The sequence below is a fragment of the Cololabis saira genome, chromosome 4 (assembly GCF_033807715.1).
Source record: "Cololabis saira isolate AMF1-May2022 chromosome 4, fColSai1.1, whole genome shotgun sequence".
NCBI lineage: Eukaryota > Metazoa > Chordata > Actinopteri > Beloniformes > Belonidae > Cololabis > Cololabis saira.
This window is the reverse complement of record NC_084590.1, coordinates 19,657,091-19,676,785: the sequence shown is the minus strand read 5'-3', so window position 1 is coordinate 19,676,785 and position 19,695 is coordinate 19,657,091. Positions and strand designations below refer to the sequence as shown.

Sequence of the window (19,695 nt, the reverse complement as noted above, 5' to 3'; positions counted from 1 at the left end):
AACCAACATTCTTCCAGCATAATGCAATACAACGTTTTGCCTGTAATAAACATAGGTCAACCATTTTTCTTTCTTTACAAGACAGCAGACCACAGTTATCAGGATAGATGCCTAAAATGCACAGCTTAGGGCATAGAGGTACAGGGGATGCCGCCAGCTCTCCTTTTTAATTGTCTTCTCCACCAAATGTTCAGAACCAAGCCCAGAGCAACACGCAGGATCAACTTTGAGGACAACAGCCAGAACTTCACCATTTCCACTCTGACTGCGAAGAGTGTGGAAGACACTAATATCAGTCTGCAGGTCGGTCATTTAGCTTCAGCCTTGAACCTGCTGATCATGACCGTCCATTGTCGTGGCACCAACTGTAATTTTAGATAACAGACAGTCAAAATGTACTCTGTTGTGACTATTTGAGGAAATATTTCTATTGATTTGTTCTGAATGGGACTTCCAGGAGCTGCTGATCGAGGTGTATCGCAGCATCGGAGAGCCTGATAGCCTGTATGGCTGCGGAGGAGAGACAATGACCAGTCCACTGACAAGGTGAAAAGTACCTTAAGAAAGGAAGTTATCAGACCTTTTATACTAACTGTCATTCCTTGCAGTGTGCTGATGTTGTCAGAACTATACGTGTCATATTGTCGCTCAAACCTGCAGGATTCGAACCTATGAACATGAAGCTATGTGGGGAAAAGCGCTGAGCTCGTACGATCTTCACTCCACTCTACCTGAGGTCACTCGGCAAGTTGGCATTGTGGAGGTAAGATGGAAAGCCTGTAAGTTAAACACATGGAAATGAATAATCGTCCTCACATGCGGTTTTATTATATCATTTATCACAAATGTGACAACAGGGCCTGCAGAACTTTGGTCTCAGCAACATCCTGGCCACCTACATGAGGGGTCTGGAGAGTGAAGGGGTGGAGTGGGGAGCCGAGCTGCGAGAGCTGCGCTTTCAGGCAGCGTGGAGAAGCACCCAGTGGGACTGCGAGCTGGCAGAGAGGTGAGGGGAGAAAACACAAGTGTGTCTACTGAGCCGTGGCGTTTCCTTCACCCTGTTTTTATATCCTTCAAATACGTTTTGTTTTGCCAGGAGTGAGAAATCTAATCCTGGCTTCCACGAATCGGTCTTTTGTGCCCTGCAAGCACTGAGGGACAAAGAATTCTCCATATTTGATGAAACTCTGAAAGAGGCTAGGTATGATGGTGACCTAAAATGTCAAGTTTTGCCTCAGGTGTGATGTAACTCACTGTATTTCTGCAGAGGTGCCGAGGTGGAGGAGCTCTGCAGGGGCAGCCTGGAGGCCGTGTCTTCTCTGTATCCAGTCCTCAGGAACCTGCAGAGCATCAGGGAGCTGGAGAGTGTTAAACAGCTCTTCTCCAGGTGATTTCATGCATTTGATTTGATTTGATTTATTTTATTTTTGTACATGTAAAAAAAAAAAAGAAACAACACTTCATGAGAAGTTTAAGAAAACAACAACAAAACAAAGAATTTCATCCTTTAAAACTTGCTAACTTGATTTACATGTGCCAAAAAAGGAGTAGAAAGAAGTGTAAACTTATTTAGTCCTACCCCCATTCAATGATCATTTAACCTGTATTTATAATTATTCATACACTGTACTCACACTGCTAAGTAACAGTATTATTATTATTATTATTATTATTAAATTATTATTATTATTATTATTATTATTATTACTACTGTTATTACTGTTATATACTGTAATTATACTCACACACATACTTATACATGCATACATACATACATACATACACATAGTTGAATGCATTCAACAAGAACGCATCAGCAGGAGAGAATAAATGTTAATGGTTCATGTACTTTTCTGTCAGACCCTTCTCTGATGTGGCTCTGAGAGACACTTGCAGCCAGTGGCGGCAGCAGTCGCAGCTGCTCGTGGACAGCGACTTTGCCGTGGTGGAGCCCATTCTAGCCGTGCGCTCCGTGGCCCAGCAAGCCCTGTTATCCAGGTGTGGAAACGCAGACGGCGCGGAATACCTCAGCTCTGTGCTCACCGAACACCTCATGGAGCTGTGCCGCTTGGCTCGCAACGCTGGAAATACACAGGTAAATCTACAGGGGCACGCTCGTCTTCACGCTGAAGGTGAATATGTTAGGAAAGTTTCCCCACGAATCACTCTCACGGCGCTGTAACCGCTCCCCAGCTCGCAGAGTGTGCAGTACATCAGATGAAGCAGCACAGCGGTGGAGGGGCCCGGGCGTCGCTGCCGGTGTCGTCGTGGCAGCTGGAGGAGGCCCAGGTGTTCTGGGCGAAGGGAGAACAGGGTCTGGCTCTGGGCCTGCTGAGACAGATGACTAACAGTCTAGAGGAGAAGGTCAGACTGAAACAACACATGCTAAAGTCAAACTGCCAGATCCACCAGTCACAAAAACTCTGAAGATACTGTAGACGTATAAAAGTAGAAACTGTTCATTCGCTGTTTTCTTCAGGTGGATTTAAATCCCGCTTTGGCTCCACTGTACACCGAGTGCCTCAGATTGTGTGGGACCTGGCTGGCTGAGACCTGCTTGGAAAGTCCTGGAGTTATTCTGGAAAAGTACCTGGAGAGAGTAAGAAGAAGCCGGCATTATGCAGATAATCTCGCTGTTGCTTTATTAAAAGATATATTTGACTGTGAAGCATCCTAGTATATCTGTTTTAATGTCAACCCAAGCTCCATGTTTTGACGAAAACTCATAAAATACCATTCATTTATAAATTGACTTCAGCACTGATCTTTCTCTTTATACTCAAAGTTGTTGAAAGGGCTATTTCCTTCTGGCAGGACCTTAAAAACATCTCAGATATATCTAATATGTCATTCTCCAACAGCCTGAGGTACACACACGGGCATGCATCCCTCAGAGAGCTAATTACACATTATTCAGGCCATATCTGGCCGCAGTCACACATGAATAATTTATTTATGTCCAGATAAATTAAGAGTAGGCAAGGACGCAACTGTTTAACTTCTGCAAGTTTGCAGTTTATGTCCTCTGGCTGTGGCAGATTCATATGGACAAAACATAAATAATTCATCTGTATTCATGTGCCTCAATACATGAACGCTCATTTTACCACATCAGGCCACACTGCTGGACTGAGAGGTGCGCCTTGTTTGAGATGGGCGTACAGCTTTGGGTGACCATGCAAACATTAATCAGGACAAAACATTCTAATTAATAACCCTTGAAGTGTTTTATACTGTATGAGTGCTTAAACTCAGAGCTAACACCAGAACGCAGCAAACAGCAAGTTAGAAAAACACTTGACTCAGTCGTATGCTCTTTTTGGTGGGATTTCCTCCTGAGTCCTGCATGATGGATGGATGGATGGATGGATTATTGATCACCAAGGAAATTTAGGACATCCAGTAGCTGAAAAAAAACACTATAAAAATACTTAACAGTAGACAACTGACTCACAACTCACAAACACACATACACAAATTGCATATATTTAGGGAGACATGTTCAGGGGGGGGACAGTGTAGCTTGAGTGAATAGTGCAGAGTACAAGAGAAAAGTTAATAAATTACAAATAAATTACAAAAAACACTTCTGGTTTCAACTGCCACGGGTTGAAACACTGACGTGAACAACTAAAACTGCTCCGACCTCCTGAAAACATCAGAATTGGCTCACGTGCTGGTTTTTCGATGTACTGATGGAGGAAATCAAAGTACCTGGAGATAGCATATGCAAGCATGGAGAGGGCTTCTTTTTTTTGTTAAAGAAATGAGGTGCTGCTGAGAATTTCCATTATATGGAAGCTAATTATATGAAGTTGGTTGGAGGAGGAGATGAGGAGTCTCTCTGAGCTTAACAGTGTGCAACCTATCTGAATTGCTAACTGAATCCCACACAAAGTGTGGTTCCCGAGGTGTTTCTCTTTCCATGAAACTCTCTCCTCTGCTGTGGTCTCAGGCCGTGGAGGTGATAGAGGAGGAATCGCAGGACTCCAGGCTCCGGAGTCAGCGGACTGAGGCGTTCCTGTCTCTGGCTCGCTTCTCCGACGCTCAGTACCAGAGCATCGACAAGTACATGAACTCCTCCGAGTTTGAGAACAAGCAGGCCCTGCTGAAGAAGGCAGAGGAGGAAGTGGACTTGATGAGGGAGCGCAAAGTGATCTCCAACAGGTTGCTTTCTACATTTAACTCTGAAGCTCTGTAGTTATTTTTGGATGTGATGTAAACAGGGATGCTACACTGCAAAAAACAGCCCCTCTAGAAATATTCCATGAATCTGGTCAAGATTGTCTTATTTTAAGCAAAAAATGTCTTTGCCAGTGGGGAAAGACACATTTAGTTGACTAGAATTCTTAAAACCAGCACAATTGTCTGAAATAGTCTCCTAATTTTCTTTTTTTTACTTTCTTAGAAATCCATTTTTGCACTGTTGGTCAGAGTTGCCTAAAATAGATGTTTTCCAGCTTGACTACAGTCACCATGCTGAGCTGTTTCTCCCCTCTGGCGCCACAGGTACACAGTGAAAGTGCAAAAAGAGCTGGAGCTGGACAGGAAGGCTCTGTCCAACCTCCGGGCGGACAGGCAGCGCTTCCTGTGCAAGGCTGTGGAGAACTACATCCGGTGTCTGGAGCAGGGCGAGGAGCACGACACCTGGGTGTTTCGCCTGGCGTCACTCTGGCTGGAGAACGCTGACATCAAAGTCGTAAACGACATGATGAAGGTAAGTTAATTACTTTTTTTTTTTCCTCTTTTCTCGTGAGCTTGTGATAAAAGCAGCTTCACTAAGCAGAAGCACTTTGGAGTTGAAAACGTGTTTGTTTTTTCAGAAAGGAGTAAAGAAGATCCCGTCCTACAAGTTTCTGCCCCTCATGTATCAGCTGGCTGCTCGAATGGGAACCAAGATGGCGACCGGTGTCTCCGAGGACACGGGCTTCCACACCGTCCTCAACGATGTAACGCAGCACCTCAACTGCTTCATATGTAGCACCGGTGTCACCTACAACTGAGTTTTAGTGAAACTTTCATTTTTATGCAGATAAAACATAAAACTCTTCTCTTGTTGTAGCTGATCTGCCGAGCCTCTCTGGAACACCCACACCACACGCTCTTCATCATCTTCGCCCTGGTGAACGCCGACAAAGACGAGATCTTTTGCAAGTCTCGACCCTCTAAGAGTGCTCCGCGGCAGACCTCGCCCTTTGACCTGGTGAGACTTTTCTGCCACAATGTCCGTTGATATAGTGCCAATTCACAATTAAAGTCACGCCAGGGCCCTTAATTAAATCCAGTGTGATTCAGTCCAGACATACATACAGTATGATCCCATTATATGTAGTTGAGCTCTTCCCACTCTCCATACTTAAAGGAACGCTCAGGTGTGGCTCGAGAGATCATCGCTGCCATCAGGAAGAAGCGCGGTGAGATGATCCGAGGTATCGAGCGCCTGTGCGACGCTTACATCACTCTGGCTTACATGGACGCGAGCAAGCACAAGACTGAGAAGAGTGAGTGGAAAACACCGACTGGTATTTCAGGAATTCTGGGATTTCATTTTTGAATTAAAAACAACATCAAAGATATTACAAATGTGAGTTTGAGCTTAAAATTTAATGTTTTTATGTAATAATTGCTCGGGGGTCATGTTCCGGGTCTCTGGAAAGCGCCTAGAGACAACTTCTGTTGTAATAGACGCTATATAAATACAATTGAATTGAATTAAACACATTTGAGGATAGAGGTTATGACCATATTTGCGAGGCATTTGCTTGTGTAAAAACTGAAACGGATGCTTCTTTTTTCCTGTTCTCTGACCATAAACTCACCGCCTCTCGTCCCGTCCCTCCAGAGGCCATTCCCATCCCTGCAGATCAGCCCATCATGAAAATCAAAGACCTCAATCAGGTTGTCATCCCCACTATGGAGATTAAGGTAACGCACGATATAACAAATCTAGATCATTTTTTGAGACGTTTTACATGGTTCTATGGACGTGGCGCAGTCGTTGAAAAGGGAAATTGATTTGATTCAGCTTGAACGTCCCAGCGGACATTCAAGAGCAAATTCTCCAACAAATTTTGATTTTTTTTCATGTTGTTGACAGGTGGATCCATCTGGTCGCTATGACAACCTGGTGACGATTCACTCCTTCAAGCCCCACTATCACTTGGCCGGAGGAGTCAATCTGCCCAAGATCATCGACTGCCTGGGCTCTGATGGGAAGAGCAGGAGGCAGCTGGTCAAAGTACGTGTGTCTTTGATCCATGAGTGCAGTTGAGCGTTAATACAAATACATGCATATCTGTTTATTGTTAACTAAACAAACATGCTCTCTTCAAAACTAAACCCGCATCGTGTGATTAAAGTGTGGCCGAACCTCTCGGGACACTTGAAGTTATTTTCCATTTAGGTTTGGCCGCGGGTAATTATTAATCGTGTTTTTGTTGCAGAGCAAACATGCTTTCATACAATCATAATGGGGACTTTCTTCAAGGAGAAGCAGGGCAGCGTCTGTGTTTGTACGTGTGTGTGAACGCTTTTACAGAAACCTTTGAGAGACACTTGGCGGATAAACATTTACCATTTATTAGAGTCATGCTGACGGGATGGTTTTTTTATTAACTTGCATAGAATTAAATAAAATTAAAATAAAATAAATAAAAAAGTAGTATGTAATGATTCGATTAGAAACAGTTGGTTAATATTTGTAATATTTTACAGCTGTTTGAATGTGGAAAACAAATATAAAAGACAGTGTTCATTAGAACTATATATAAAAGGGAATCGAGGTGGATGAATCATTAAGGTTATTTCATGAAAACAAGATAATTTACTGATCATCATTTCATGACGTACGTACACAGTTAACAACCCAGAAATCGTTTTGAGAAAGGTCGAGAGCCGAGCAGAGCTTTGCTGTTGAGATTACCTAGATTGGTTCTCAACAACAGGTTGTTTTTTTAAAAAAAAAAGGAAAACTGAACTTGAAATACAAATATCTAAAGATCGCTTGTGCGTCAAAGCTCTAAAAGCATGAGCTCAAGAACTTTTGCATCTTTTACACATTGAATGTTTCAAAAAGCAGCAATGAAACTAACACAAAACAGAAAAGCTTATCGTAGGCAAAACTAAATGTATATCTAGCATCATACGCAACAAAGAATTTGAAATTGTTGTAAGCTGTAAAACTTGGAAAATACTGTTTAATGGAAAGCTAAAGTTTGATAAAAACACAGAGGTCTCTGTTGAGAAAGGGCAGCAGAGGATGCATCTGTTGTGTGGACTGAACTCACTCAGGGTTACTAAGGAGGCCCTGCAAGTCTTTGCTCATTTATCACAAGTTTTTTAAAGTTTCCTCTAATTTGCTGGTTTAGTGGTCCGTCGTTGAGGACATGATCAGCCTACAAGTCCTTGTTACAGTGCACTCAAAGGTCGCTGGTGTTCAGCAGAGGCACTGGCGTCTCTCTGGAAGAGTCGGCTCATCGGGAAAGCTAAACGGATAATACGTTTGGTTCAGAAGCATATTTCAACTTCTTGTTTTACTCTAATGACTTCAGGTCGACGTTATCAGCCGCCTGTAACTAAAGCTAATCATCAACCCCATCTTTGATCAGGCTACTTAACCCTGATTTTTCTTGAGCTTCATTTATTGATTTGTATTATTAATTTTATTGTTTTATTGGTGTCGCCTGTCTTGAGTTTTTACCCTTCTGTACTTGTATGCTTCTGTTCTTGAGTGTTGTTTTTTTTGTCTTAGTTTTTGCTAATTTTGCACTCAAATGACATGGCTCTGGCCCTTGCACTGTGGATGTGTCTAAACTGAGGTGGTATACCTCACCATATCGTTGGTTTTGCTGTTTGTTCATGTTGCTGCAAAGAAATCGTCCTTCAAGGGACCAATAAAGTATTCTGATGCTGATTCTGACTACAACCTATTTTTCATTGGCGTTTTGATAACCGCCTATACTCTCGTCATTCATTCTCTTTTTTCCTGCTTGTGTCCGTCTGTGATCAGGGTCAGGACGACCTACGGCAGGATGCGGTGATGCAGCAGGTCTTCAGCATGTGCTCCATGCTGCTGCAGCGCAACACAGACACTCGGAAGAGGAAGCTCAACATCAGACGATACAAGGTCAAGTTCCTTTTTCCATTTAAAAAATTACCGTTTTCCAGCGTGTGGGGTTATTGCTTTGTTAATTTGATCTTTGTCTTCACAATTTAAGCATCAAAGCTGTTGTATAGTTAGCTTCAATGTGCAGACTCTGGCTCTTCTCCCAGGTGGTGCCGTTCTCGCAGCGCAGCGGTGTGTTGGAGTGGTGCTCGGGCACCATGCCCATCGGGGAGTTCCTGGCGGAGCCCAACAAAGGAGCCCACAAACGTTTCCGACCCCTGGACCTGGCCAACATGGCCTGCCGCAGGAAGATGATGGTACTGTTTTGAGATGTGTTTTAAGCAGTTTAAGCTGTGAAAATTTATTTTTTTTGTGTTTAAATGCAGATTCCATTGAAGGATTTTTCACACTGCCAACATACCTCTGTTTATCCTTTATTGCGGTCTTTGCAGGAAGCTCAATGTCTTGGATTTGATGGGAAGCTCGAGGCATACAACGAAGTGTGCAAAAAGTTCAGGCCGGTCTTTAGGTATTTCTGCATGGAGCGATTCCTGGATCCCGCTGTGTGGATGGAGAAGCGGCTGGCTTATACTCGCAGCGTGGCCACCTCATCCATAGGTACACAATATCGCCACGCCAGTACTGGGCGCTCACACCAGGTTAAATAAGATGGATGCATCATGTGGAACACAAATGCAGACAGTTGTTCAACCAGGACCAAACCCAATACTGATCAGTTTCAAGGTGACATATTTTTTAGAGTGTCAGTGTAAATCAGTCATTAAATCAGTTAATCAGTTAACTGGCTCTGTTAAACATCAGATCTGTCAGGAAAAACATTATTAATCAGTGATCACTATTGAGCATAATCTTAAAGGGGACCTATTATGAAAAACACGTTTTTTCTTGCTTTAACATATATAAAGTGGTCTCCCCTCAGCCTGCCAACTCAGAGAAGGAGGAAAGCAACCAAATTCTGCAGTGTCTGTACAGCCGCCCGGATGAGCCGTCCAGTTTGATGTGGCTTCTACGAGCCGTTCAGATTCTGCTCCTGTCATTACGTAACGAAAATGCGATATATAGGTTGGCCTCCGATGTGTGAAACCACGCCCACAACTAACTCCGCCGGCCGGAGCTTCCACCATTTTTTCGTAGCGGTGTATCGCGTCATTCAAGCAGCCAATCAGCACAGTGCATCATTATCATAGCCCCGCCCACTCAGAATCCCTCATTGATAATGATGTTAGAGAATGGGAAGATAAAGACATGGCTCAGAGTAGGGCTGCACGATTCTGGACAAAATGAGAATCACGATTTTTTTGCTTAGAATTGAGATCACGATTCTCTCACGATTTTTTTCCAATATAACATTTATTGCACTTATTACTTTAACTTTGCAACAGCTGAACAAAAATATAATAACAATAACCATATCTTGTCTTCTTTACACAAACCTTTGAATAATTTAAACAATAATAACAATTTTGAACAATATTTGTTCCTCCCTGAGTTGAACACCCTTTCAGAAAGGGGACTTGTAACAGATCCTGTAGTTCTGAGGCAACAAATTATTCCTCTGGCTGGGATGAACCCCCCATTGCCTTTTGCTGCTATTTAGAAGCTGCCGATACAAAAGGTAAACGTTACAAAAAATATGATGGTGCCTGATAAAAGACTGGCATCAACTTTGTAACAGCTGACATTGAACATAAAAACAATAAACATAAAAAAAAAAATATATATATATTTTTTTTTAAATCGTCGTCATTTGGAAATGAGATTGCGTTCAAGCATGAATCGAGATCGCGATTTTTTTAACGATTAATCGTGCAGCCCTAGCTCAGAGGCTGAATTTCTAATTTATTTAGCAAAAACAATCAAAAGCTTGTTTTTAAGACATTCAAGGCCTGTTTAAAATAGGTATTAGATGCCATAATAGGTCCCCTTTAAAGTTATGTTCTTAACAGAAACATGGTTAGATTTAAAAAGTAAGACGCCTGCTTTGATAGAGTCAACGCCCCCCAGAACAAAGCTAACTTTTTCAATGACTTTACTGACCTGATTCACTTCACTTCTAGATAACTTCCACTCTAAAATATCAGATACCATTGTTTTTATTGCTCCCACTAAGGTGAAGGTTGTCTCTGGTAAGAGCAAATGTCTTTGGAGAAATGCTTCAGAAATGCTTGCAACAATTTGGACAAAATATTACCTGATCAACTACACAAACCTGGAGGATGTTATGGATCAACTCAACCAATCCTCCTGTTCTGGGGAAAGTTCCAGAAAAACCCTATCTCTCTTTACTTTTCATGTTTTTATCACGTAAAGCACTTTGATTTCCCTTGTTGCTGACATGTGCTGTACAAATAAAGTGGCCTTGACTATAAAATGGATATACAGATGTATTGTCCTCAGCAAGAAAAGCTACAGAGAAAAGGTTCATAAACATCAGGCTTCACTTCAGGCTTTTTACCAAATTACTGGAATGAAATCTTTGGAAATTATAAAATGTGAAAAAGCACAGAAACAGAAATCTACTGCATTTTTGTTATTAAAATTCATGGTGTTAATAGAACTACTGTGTTGGGTGTCCTCCCACAGTGGGCTACATCGTTGGTCTTGGCGACAGACACATCCAGAACATCCTGATCGATGAGCAGACGGCTGAGCTGGTGCACATTGACTTAGGTATTCCTTATCCTTTTTCATGTAATTTGTTATAGAAGTACAGAGTAATTTAAATTAACTTCAGTAAAGGTGCAAGGAGACGAAGGGGGAGGCGAAGAGCAGCAGAAGAAAACCAGAAAACCTGTTTTACATTCGCAAGGTTTTATTAAAACCCCTCTTTTCTGACTTCTAACTGTAAATGTTGTGCTTCCTTTTTCTATGTTTGGTCTCCAGGCGTAGCCTTTGAGCAGGGGAAGATCCTCCCCACCCCGGAGACGGTGCCCTTCAGGCTCTCTCGGGACATCGTGGATGGGATGGGCATCACTGGAGTGGAGGGAGTTTTTAGGAGGTGAGGAGGAGGAGTGAGGTCTGTGACTGTGTTTTGACACAGTGAGACACACACACACACACACACACACACACACACACACACACACACACACACACACACACACACACACACACACACACACACACACACACTCGTGTGCACGTGAAATGGCTGCAACAACTCTAGCTGCATTAAGATATATATCCGTAGAGGGTCAAACACTCGTTTGTTGCTGGCTTCCATCACGGCGTCAGAGTTTTCAATAGTCATTTTGCACACTTTGACTTTGATTAATGATCAAGTGAACTCTTATTGTGATGATCCTGGTCATGATCGCCACATCTTTCCCTCCTTTTTTCTTTTCTGTTTAATCAGATGCTGTGAGAAGACAATGGAAGTGATGAGGAGCTCGCAAGAAGCCCTTCTGACAATAGTTGAGGTATGAGAAAGGCAGTGTTTACGCTATGAAACAGAGCACAATGCAAAGCTTAAATCCCCCTAACTAGAAATCAATAATGAGTTGTTCTGTGTCTTCTAGGTGCTGCTGTACGACCCTCTGTTTGACTGGACCATGAACCCTCTAAAGGCCTTCTACCTGCAGCACGACGAGCAGCAGGAGCTCAATGCCACGCTAAGCTCCACCATGGGAGGCGACGTCATCGACAACCACCGTAAATCCAGGTGATGAATATTAAAGGATACGTGTGCAAGAATGTCAGCAGCTTAGTGGGAGCCAGAAGTTTTGACTTCCTTGTCCTTTGCTTCTGCAGTGACAACCAGAACTCCAACAAGGTGGCGAAGCGGGTGCTGCTGCGGCTGCAGGAGAAGCTGAAGGGGGTGGAGGAGGGAACGGTGCTCAGCGTAGGGGGGCAGGTCAACCTGCTCATTCAACAAGCCATGGACCCCAAAAACCTCAGCAGACTCTTCCCAGGGTGGCAGGCCTGGGTGTAGAGCGCAGGAAAGGTACATGTGGGGACTCAAGTTACTACTTTAACACCCAGAAATAAATGAGCTGATGGAAACAGGTCAGCATCATTTTGGAACCGTGTTTCTGCCAACGTTTGCACTTTAATAGAAAGCCATAGTAGGAGATCTTGTTGAATGTTCGGGAAAAAAATTAACTGTGGAATTAGACAATGCACCAGTGTAAAGTCCTGAATGTGGCGTGTTTGTGGAAACACTTCCTTATTCTTGACTGAATGGTGAAGCGATGAATTACAGATAGCAACTCTCCAAAGTTCTCATGAATGTATACTGTATCGTATCTCTACAGTTGCATCATTATCAGGCACAGTTTTGGTTCCTTTTAACTGTCTTCTAACAATCAGAGGTCAGTTATTTTATTCATAGGTTAAAGATTAATGATGCAAAAAAATAGGAATGTGAGATGTATGTATAGTTTCTACTTTTCATCAACTACTTTGTTGATTTGCCTTCCTTTGCCTGCTGCTCATTAACGTGACTATCATTTAATAAATATAAAAATATGCTTGTTTTAAGTGTTTTTTTTGTAAGAAGTGTGTGTTTAACCCTATTTACAAAAAGAAAATGCTTCATTTACAAATCATCTAAACTCAGTCACCTCATTACGAACACAACATACCAAAATGTTTAAGCCAAGGTTTTATTTTGAAATACATCCATCCAGTATCTGCCCGCTTCTTCCTGTTGGAGACAGTACCGAGGAGACAAACAACCATGAACACTCACTTCTATGGTCAAGTAAGAATCACAGATGAGTGTAGCGAACACATTCTTGGACCTCAGGTTCAAACCAGGAGCCTTCCAGCTGTGAGGTCACAGTGCTAATCACTAAACCATTAAAAGTAAACTAGAGAAGTTTATCAACCCAGAACGGGGAGAACATTTCACTTTCAGATCTCCGGCGACAGGTCTCGGTTCCCAAACATTTCAAGGGTCATTAAAAGGAGTACTTACTCTGACAGGTTTACTCAAAGCAAATTGACCTGAAAAATAAACACTCTTTTTTTTCTGTCTTTTCTTATCAGTCACTGACTTAAGACCTGATTGATTGTGTTTGCATGTATTTACCGTAAAGGGCCGTACCTTTTCACTGCATTGTAATGGTTATAATGCTCTTACCACGCTGGATCAGGACGTTTGAAGCAGGTAACAGCCCTCACTGTGCTTTTCTGCCCCCTCGGAGAAGAACTTTAAGAGATGCTGTGTGAAGTGTGGGAGTGGCCTTGTAGACATTCATACACATGCTTTTGTTGGCGTGAGAATGCAGAGCTGAACAGAGAGGAGATGCTACAGCTCTGAATATTTCCAAAGAGTCTTTTATCTTTAAAGGTCAGGCACTGATACTGATGTAATTACTTGGATCTAAGATTTATGTTTGGATTATCACAAGATCGGATCACATCAGCCGCAAGTTACTGCCGATCAAACCAAAGATGATCACCAATCCAGTAAGTTTTCAGTTCAACTTTCACTTTGAAGAAATTCAAGATATTTATACTTTTCATTCTGTATCGCTTGAGGGCAAAACCAACATTTGAAATATTGGGTTTATATATGAGCTGACGTTTTACTGGTTCATTTTGGGCTTCCCCTTCCCCTCAACAGTATCTAAACTCAGGGGCTCAATTCCTTCATGAAGATGACAGGACTGCTCCCCCACTGAGCCAATCAGATGTTGAACCTCAGTATGTTCACCACCTGGCTCCGCTCCCCCCACCCGAGATCAGTCCGTCCATCCCAAAACACAAAGGTACTCTTGTCTCGTATCATCACTTCTGCAACTTTGGTGCAACAATTAGAAGCATATTTTAATTACATTTTTTTATATCACAAAAAGTAATGATTCATACTCTCAACTCTTTTTTGAATCTTAGAACAGTTGCAAAGTTTAAACAGATCATAAATGGGATCATATTTAAAATGTAACTTAGATTTGCATGAAATCAGACATTATAAAAAAAAAAGGAGATCAACCCTTTACTAGACCCCATAGAGAATATCATACAATGGTTCTTGAATATTTGCAACCCCCCTTGCAATTTAAACCAATTTACTTAATTAGAGTTGGGTGTTTTTAGAATCATTGTTTATTTAAAGATCATTTCATAACGCATCAGTTAAAGTGCTGTAAAGTCCAAATGAGATTCCTGAAGGTCTCATGCACATAGTTACTGATACTGATAAAGACGGAAAGTACAAATGTTCTGGGTGGATATTTGAACCCAGTCTGACTGAGGAGAATTCAACGACTCTGTTACCTCTGCTAAGATGCATGAACCAGGAGTGACCTGTGACCTGAAGAACAAGTGATGCTTGCAACAGCACAAAGAGAAAATTACTAATTAGTTAAAGATCACATACACAGACCTGCAGGCTGCTGCAAGAACATTTGGTGAAGGAAAGAAAGCAATGTTTTTGAGGGTGTAAATAAGAAGTGCTATGTTAAGAGGCAGGGGAACAGCAGCATAAACACCTTGTTCTATCTGTGAAACACAGCGGTGGGTTGCGATGTAGCCGGTTTTTGTTGCCGCTGAGATGCAAAAGACTTTCATTTTTGATGGCAGTAAAGGATTCTGACTCATTGCTCTTAATTTATGCAACATGTATCAGCACATCTGTCCATGATATGAAAATGACTCATCCAACAAAGAATGGGCCACAGAAACTACATGTAAAGACTTTGGATGTCTGAATCAACCTCCCAACTTTGATGGAGGTAGAAATGTTTTAGGAGGAAATGGAGCGAGGAGCTGGCTGCCAGGTCAGGGATTTGAAGCTGTACGGCATACCGAGGTGAAATTAATCCTGTGCTGGTGTTTTGTTGTCGTTCCATCAGATATAAAACAGCGGTGCGTTAAGTTCACTGTGGTAACTGTGATCTGCCTGCTGCTTCTACTGCTGGTGGTCGGAGTCCTCCTCGCTTACTACTGTGAGTGCAGCCTGTAACGGACTCATCTCAATCTGACAAGCATGCATTCGTTACATGTTCATAATAAACAGGCCTTTAGTACTATTTTGGTCCAATTATGTGTTCCAGTTTCTTCATCCTGCGTGCACGGGGTGCAGTGTGGGGATGGGAGTTGTGTGTGGGAATCCCAGTGGTGTAACGGGGTGACGGACTGTCCTGCAGGCCAGGATGAAGCCAACTGTGGTAAACAGCCTTATACTTGGAAGACGTTTAGGGGGATATAAAACACAAGAACTTTTCATCTACTTTTATATTTGCATTATAAAGACTCTATGCCTTTATTATCTAAACTGGTTACCTTTTATATAATTAGTACTTTCAGTTACGTAGTTTATGCAGCATATTACATGACATTCTGATGATTTCAAACCTTTGATAATTCTCTAATCACACATTTTTATCTACTTAAATTAATAATTTTAATAAATACTTACATTTTAAGCATTTTTTCCACCCACCGCTCTCAACAGCCGTCTTTAGTGTTTGTTGTTTCTGCACAGTGAGGCTGCACGGTTCCAGTTTCCTGCTCCAGATCTACTGGACTCAGACCAAAGACTGGAGGACTGTTTGCTCTCACGGCTGGAGCGAGCGCCAGGGGAGAGCGAGCTGCCAGGACATTGGTTACAGTAGGTGAGCTGATCGGATCTTTAGTTCAGTTGTGGGAGGGATTCCAGTTTTGAGAGGAAGTTTCATTGTTCTAATCATGTGTTTCGTAAGGGGCACATATTTCAAGTCTGGTCTGCAGAGTGCTGAGGGTGATGATGGATTCTTGGTCGTGAAGTCTGATGCCAACACTGAGGCGTCCATACTGCAACAACTGGCCGTAAGGTTAGTGGACTGGTAAAGAGAAACTGGAATATTACAACTGAATAAAATTCATCTGATAAGTTTTTTTTTTTGTTTTTTTTTCTTCCTTTTCAGCAATTCATGTCCTAACAACAGTGTGGTGACATTGCATTGTACAGGTAATCATACTGTGACTCTTGCTTGTAGAGCCGTTGCAGTGAAGGGTGTCCTCTCTAACAGCACTCTTTGTTGTCAGATTGTGGGCGGAGGGTGAACTCCAGCAGGGCTTCTGGAAGCCAGCTCGCCTCTGGGGGGTCCTGGCCGTGGCAGGTCAGCCTCCAGGTTGCTGGCTCGCACCGTTGTGGAGGAACCATCATCTCTCCCTACTGGATCATCACTGCAGCTCACTGCGTAACCAGGTGAGTCCTCCTTAGACACACCGGTTCATAAAAGAACCTCCAACCTGAAGATCTGAATCTATGTTTTTATCCTCTATAGGACGCCTAGTCCTGAAGACTGGAGAGTGTATGCTGGGATAGTAGGTCCATTAGACACTCTATTTAACCCTGGGTACTCTGTGAATCAGATCATAGCCCATGAAGGCTACGACAGCCTGACGCAGCAGAATGACATCGCTCTCGTGAGACTCTCTAAACATCTGGACATGACAGGTGCTTCCACACAGATGCCGTTACATACGCCTCTTAGTGATGAGATCTAATCACACGTCAACACACTTTGTTTCCACCATCAGATTTTAGAAATGACTCTTAAGTTAAAACTCTAAGGACTGGATAATCACTTTTTAGAGGTTTTAATACTTTATGTATCAATTTAAGCAAGTAACTACTAAAAAAAAGCCTAGCATGGATTTATTTTAGTTGAAAATCTTTGAGAAACTTTGATTAAACTCTGCAGGAATATCTTGAAGGATACACTTTTTTATGTGCATTGAATTATTTTGTATTTAACCCATCCTTAATGACAGGGATATGTTGCTGTCGTAACACTGTGTTCATTTTAACCTAGAATAAATAAATGTTTTTCCTGTGAGGGACAATAGAAACGTTACTTATTCGTCACTCACAACATGCCCTTCTCTTGCAGGCTCCAGTAAAATCGGACCTGTGTGCCTCCCAAATGCTGGACTGAACATCACTGCTCCTGAGACGTTCTGGGTAACATTTTACGGCCAAATAACAAATGGAGGTGAGGCGATTATTAAGATTACGATACCTGAGCAAAGCTGAGGTTTCAACGCAGGGGCGTCAATTGGGTATGGTAAGGTACGGCAGCCGCCACACCTTGGCTTCAAGGGTTAAATGTAAATGTTAGTTTTTTTAAATACATTTATGGAATAACTACAAATGCAAATAAGAACAACATGATCGATTTCACTAGTTATTATACACTGCAAAAACTCAAAATTCAAAAGAATATTTGTCTTATTTCTAGTTAAAATGTCTAATTTTTAGTCTCTTTTAAAAAAAAATCTCATTACATTTAAGACAAGACTAAAAAACAACCATTTTCACCTTTTTCAAGTAGATTTTCACTTAAAATAAGTAGAAAAATCTGCCAGTGGAACAAGATTGTTTTGCTTGTAATGAGAAGATAAATCTTGTTCCACTGGCAGATTTTTCTACTTATTTCAAGTGAAAATTTACTTGAAACAGGTGAAAATGGTCAAATAACAAGTTATTTTTCTGGTAATGACTCTTGTTTTAAGTGTAATGAGATTTTTTGACTAAAAATGAGACATTTTAACTAGAAATAAGACAAATATTCCTGGTAAGATTTTGAGTTTTTGCAGTGAGCGAGACTGCATTTGAAAAAGTTCCAATTTTCTTGACCACACAGATAAGCTACATAGACTTCTGTGATGAGTATTTGGTGGACGTGTTGATTGATACTCTAGTTAAGTTCTGTGACTCGTAACCTTGCCATACCTTAGCTTTGACTGAATTGACGCCACTGTTTCAACGTATTGTATGTGACTACACAGCATCGGGAAGTCTATGGCGTTCTGCAATACTACCACTAGAGGGCAGCAGAGGTCTATACTCACTGTTGTCCCCGTTGTTTGAAACACAAAACTTCAGTCTGTAACTATAAGGCTTAGGCTGGAGAGTAAAGTCTGTAACTATAAGGCTGGAGAGTAAAGGCCGTAAGTGTTAATTGATCTGCTGTGGCTCCTCGACAGACTCTCGCTTTCTGTACCTGGTGGAAGCTCAGGTCTCGCTCACAGATTCTGCAGAGTGCAACAGCTCCATGGCTTACGACGGCAAGATATCACAGGACATGCTGTGCACCAGGCAGATGAAGGCAGAAGACAGAAGGTGCCATGTAAGGCAGATGCACAGTGTCTGTTGCATTAGCACAAACTAATACATATAAAAGCACTTTGTGCTTAATAATCATATGATCACATATCAGATGCTGCTAAATCTATTGCAAAGCTGAGTACTTATTGTCTAAAATCTGATAAATCCTCACACAGTGGTTCATTTGCTTATCAGTTTTGTCCGCATCAGACTAACCGATCCCGTACGACAATGTACTGAAACAAAAAAGTGTTTGGTTTTTCTATCACAAACAGACCGGTTTCTGTTCATGAAAGAATTCAAAGCATTTTCATGCTCTTATGTAACTTGCTCTAAGGCACAACCAGACAAGACTGGCACTTTGTTCTGCACATGGGAACAGCTCTAAATAAATACGTTTCTGTCTCTTACAACAAAACACTTATACAGTAAAGATGACAATGAATGTTAAGTTCGAGCCCAGAAGAGGCAGCTGACTATGTCGTCACACTCTTATCCAAATCAATCAGTGTTTGGACTTGTGAAATCCCCGAAAGACCTTAGATGTCTCTTAAAATGAATGCGTGAGCTCCTGAGTCTCTTGCAACTGTAAAGCCCTTGATCCTCTGCAACAATGTGTAGTTAACCAACTTTCTGCCCTGTTCATCCTCAATTCTGTCTCAGTCTGACAGCGGCGGCCCTCTGGTGTCCTTCAGGGATGGACTGTGGTGGTTCGTAGGGGACAGCATTTGGCCGGAAAACTGCAGCGTGCAAAGTAAACCCGGGGTTTATGGTGATATCACACACTTCCTGGACTGGATCTACTATCAGATGAAGGTAAAAACTGTCAAACGTGCGACTCAATTTAAGACGTGATTCAGAGGGTTTATAGACGCTCTCACAACTGAAGCAAATCTTTATTCAGCTGTCAAAGGAGTAATCCATGTCTTCAAATTACGGTTCTTTTGTCTGTGGTCTCCTTTGCCTTCATGGAGGGGAAATAAACCCCATTACATCTTGATGAGCACAAACTAAAACACAAGTCATGCTGAAACATTCGCTCACTAACTTCAACAGATTGTTGATGTTTTGCATCAGCTTAACGTGCAGGTGAACGCCATTCATCACAAGATAAACTCCTTGTGGAGCAAAATGACTAATTTATCTTTCTGTTTGTTTCCAGAAGCATCAGGAATCCTGACTGCAGGAGCGAAGATGGTCAATCTCAGATGAAGGAGTTCAACATCTGCATTAGACAATGATTTCCTTCTTTGTCGTGTTCCTGCTACGTTCAAACTTATCTGCAGCACTGTTTGGTTTAAAGTCTTTAGCTTTATTATCTTATGTAAGTAATGCTGTGTGGTTTGAGGTTTTTATGTAAAGAACAGGATTCAATTAGCGCACGCACGCACGCACGCACGCACGAACGCACGAAAAGGATCAAAAATCTCACGGATCATTTCTCTGATCAGCAATTTAATAATTTAAGTTAAACTCAGTTTTGTCTTTTCGTTTAACACTTAAATTATTAAATCAACATAAGTGCGCA

At 41.9% G+C, this 19,695-nt stretch overlaps 2 protein-coding genes and 1 long non-coding RNA gene across 3 annotated transcripts in view; all 3 read left to right on the top strand.

Moving 5' to 3' along the window:
* atm (ATM serine/threonine kinase) overlaps positions 1 to 12,598 on the top strand; it is a 40,200-nt gene extending 27,602 nt beyond the window's left edge. Inside the window, exons 40-63 of the mRNA XM_061719104.1 lie at positions 195 to 303; positions 458 to 546; positions 661 to 763; positions 858 to 1,006; positions 1,097 to 1,201; positions 1,268 to 1,387; positions 1,861 to 2,095; positions 2,194 to 2,364; positions 2,480 to 2,599; positions 3,956 to 4,167; positions 4,510 to 4,717; positions 4,824 to 4,949; positions 5,063 to 5,203; positions 5,363 to 5,501; positions 5,843 to 5,925; positions 6,098 to 6,238; positions 8,009 to 8,125; positions 8,272 to 8,421; positions 8,557 to 8,722; positions 10,709 to 10,795; positions 11,009 to 11,123; positions 11,481 to 11,544; positions 11,644 to 11,786; positions 11,876 to 12,598. Of these exons, the coding sequence (XP_061575088.1) occupies positions 195 to 303; positions 458 to 546; positions 661 to 763; positions 858 to 1,006; positions 1,097 to 1,201; positions 1,268 to 1,387; positions 1,861 to 2,095; positions 2,194 to 2,364; positions 2,480 to 2,599; positions 3,956 to 4,167; positions 4,510 to 4,717; positions 4,824 to 4,949; positions 5,063 to 5,203; positions 5,363 to 5,501; positions 5,843 to 5,925; positions 6,098 to 6,238; positions 8,009 to 8,125; positions 8,272 to 8,421; positions 8,557 to 8,722; positions 10,709 to 10,795; positions 11,009 to 11,123; positions 11,481 to 11,544; positions 11,644 to 11,786; positions 11,876 to 12,056 (3,274 nt within the window). The 3' untranslated portion in view covers positions 12,057 to 12,598. The remainder of the gene's footprint in view (positions 1 to 194; positions 304 to 457; positions 547 to 660; positions 764 to 857; positions 1,007 to 1,096; positions 1,202 to 1,267; positions 1,388 to 1,860; positions 2,096 to 2,193; positions 2,365 to 2,479; positions 2,600 to 3,955; positions 4,168 to 4,509; positions 4,718 to 4,823; positions 4,950 to 5,062; positions 5,204 to 5,362; positions 5,502 to 5,842; positions 5,926 to 6,097; positions 6,239 to 8,008; positions 8,126 to 8,271; positions 8,422 to 8,556; positions 8,723 to 10,708; positions 10,796 to 11,008; positions 11,124 to 11,480; positions 11,545 to 11,643; positions 11,787 to 11,875) is intronic.
* Positions 12,599 to 15,132: 2,534 nt separating this feature from the next.
* On the top strand, positions 15,133 to 16,007 carry LOC133442303 (uncharacterized). Its single transcript, XR_009782539.1, has 4 exons — positions 15,133 to 15,240; positions 15,558 to 15,687; positions 15,775 to 15,885; positions 15,979 to 16,007. It is a non-coding gene; the product is annotated as an uncharacterized LOC133442303 (long non-coding RNA).
* A 104-nt stretch (positions 16,008 to 16,111) lies between these two features.
* On the top strand, positions 16,112 to 19,553 carry LOC133442301 (transmembrane protease serine 2-like). Its single transcript, XM_061720266.1, has 6 exons — positions 16,112 to 16,262; positions 16,342 to 16,514; positions 16,951 to 17,052; positions 18,047 to 18,189; positions 18,831 to 18,983; positions 19,330 to 19,553. The coding sequence occupies exons 2-6, from the start codon at positions 16,508 to 16,510 to the stop codon at positions 19,345 to 19,347; spliced, it is 423 nt and encodes a 140-aa protein (XP_061576250.1). The 5' UTR covers positions 16,112 to 16,262; positions 16,342 to 16,507; the 3' UTR covers positions 19,348 to 19,553.
* Positions 19,554 to 19,695: the final 142 nt, after the last annotated feature.

Coding starts and splice junctions, on each gene's coding strand:
- LOC133442301 (XM_061720266.1), top strand. Junction 17,053..18,046: donor CGGCCAAATAACAAATGGAG/GTGAGGCGATTA, acceptor GCTCCTCGACAG/ACTCTCGCTTTCTGTACCTG. Junction 18,190..18,830: donor CAGAAGACAGAAGGTGCCAT/GTAAGGCAGATG, acceptor ATTCTGTCTCAG/TCTGACAGCGGCGGCCCTCT.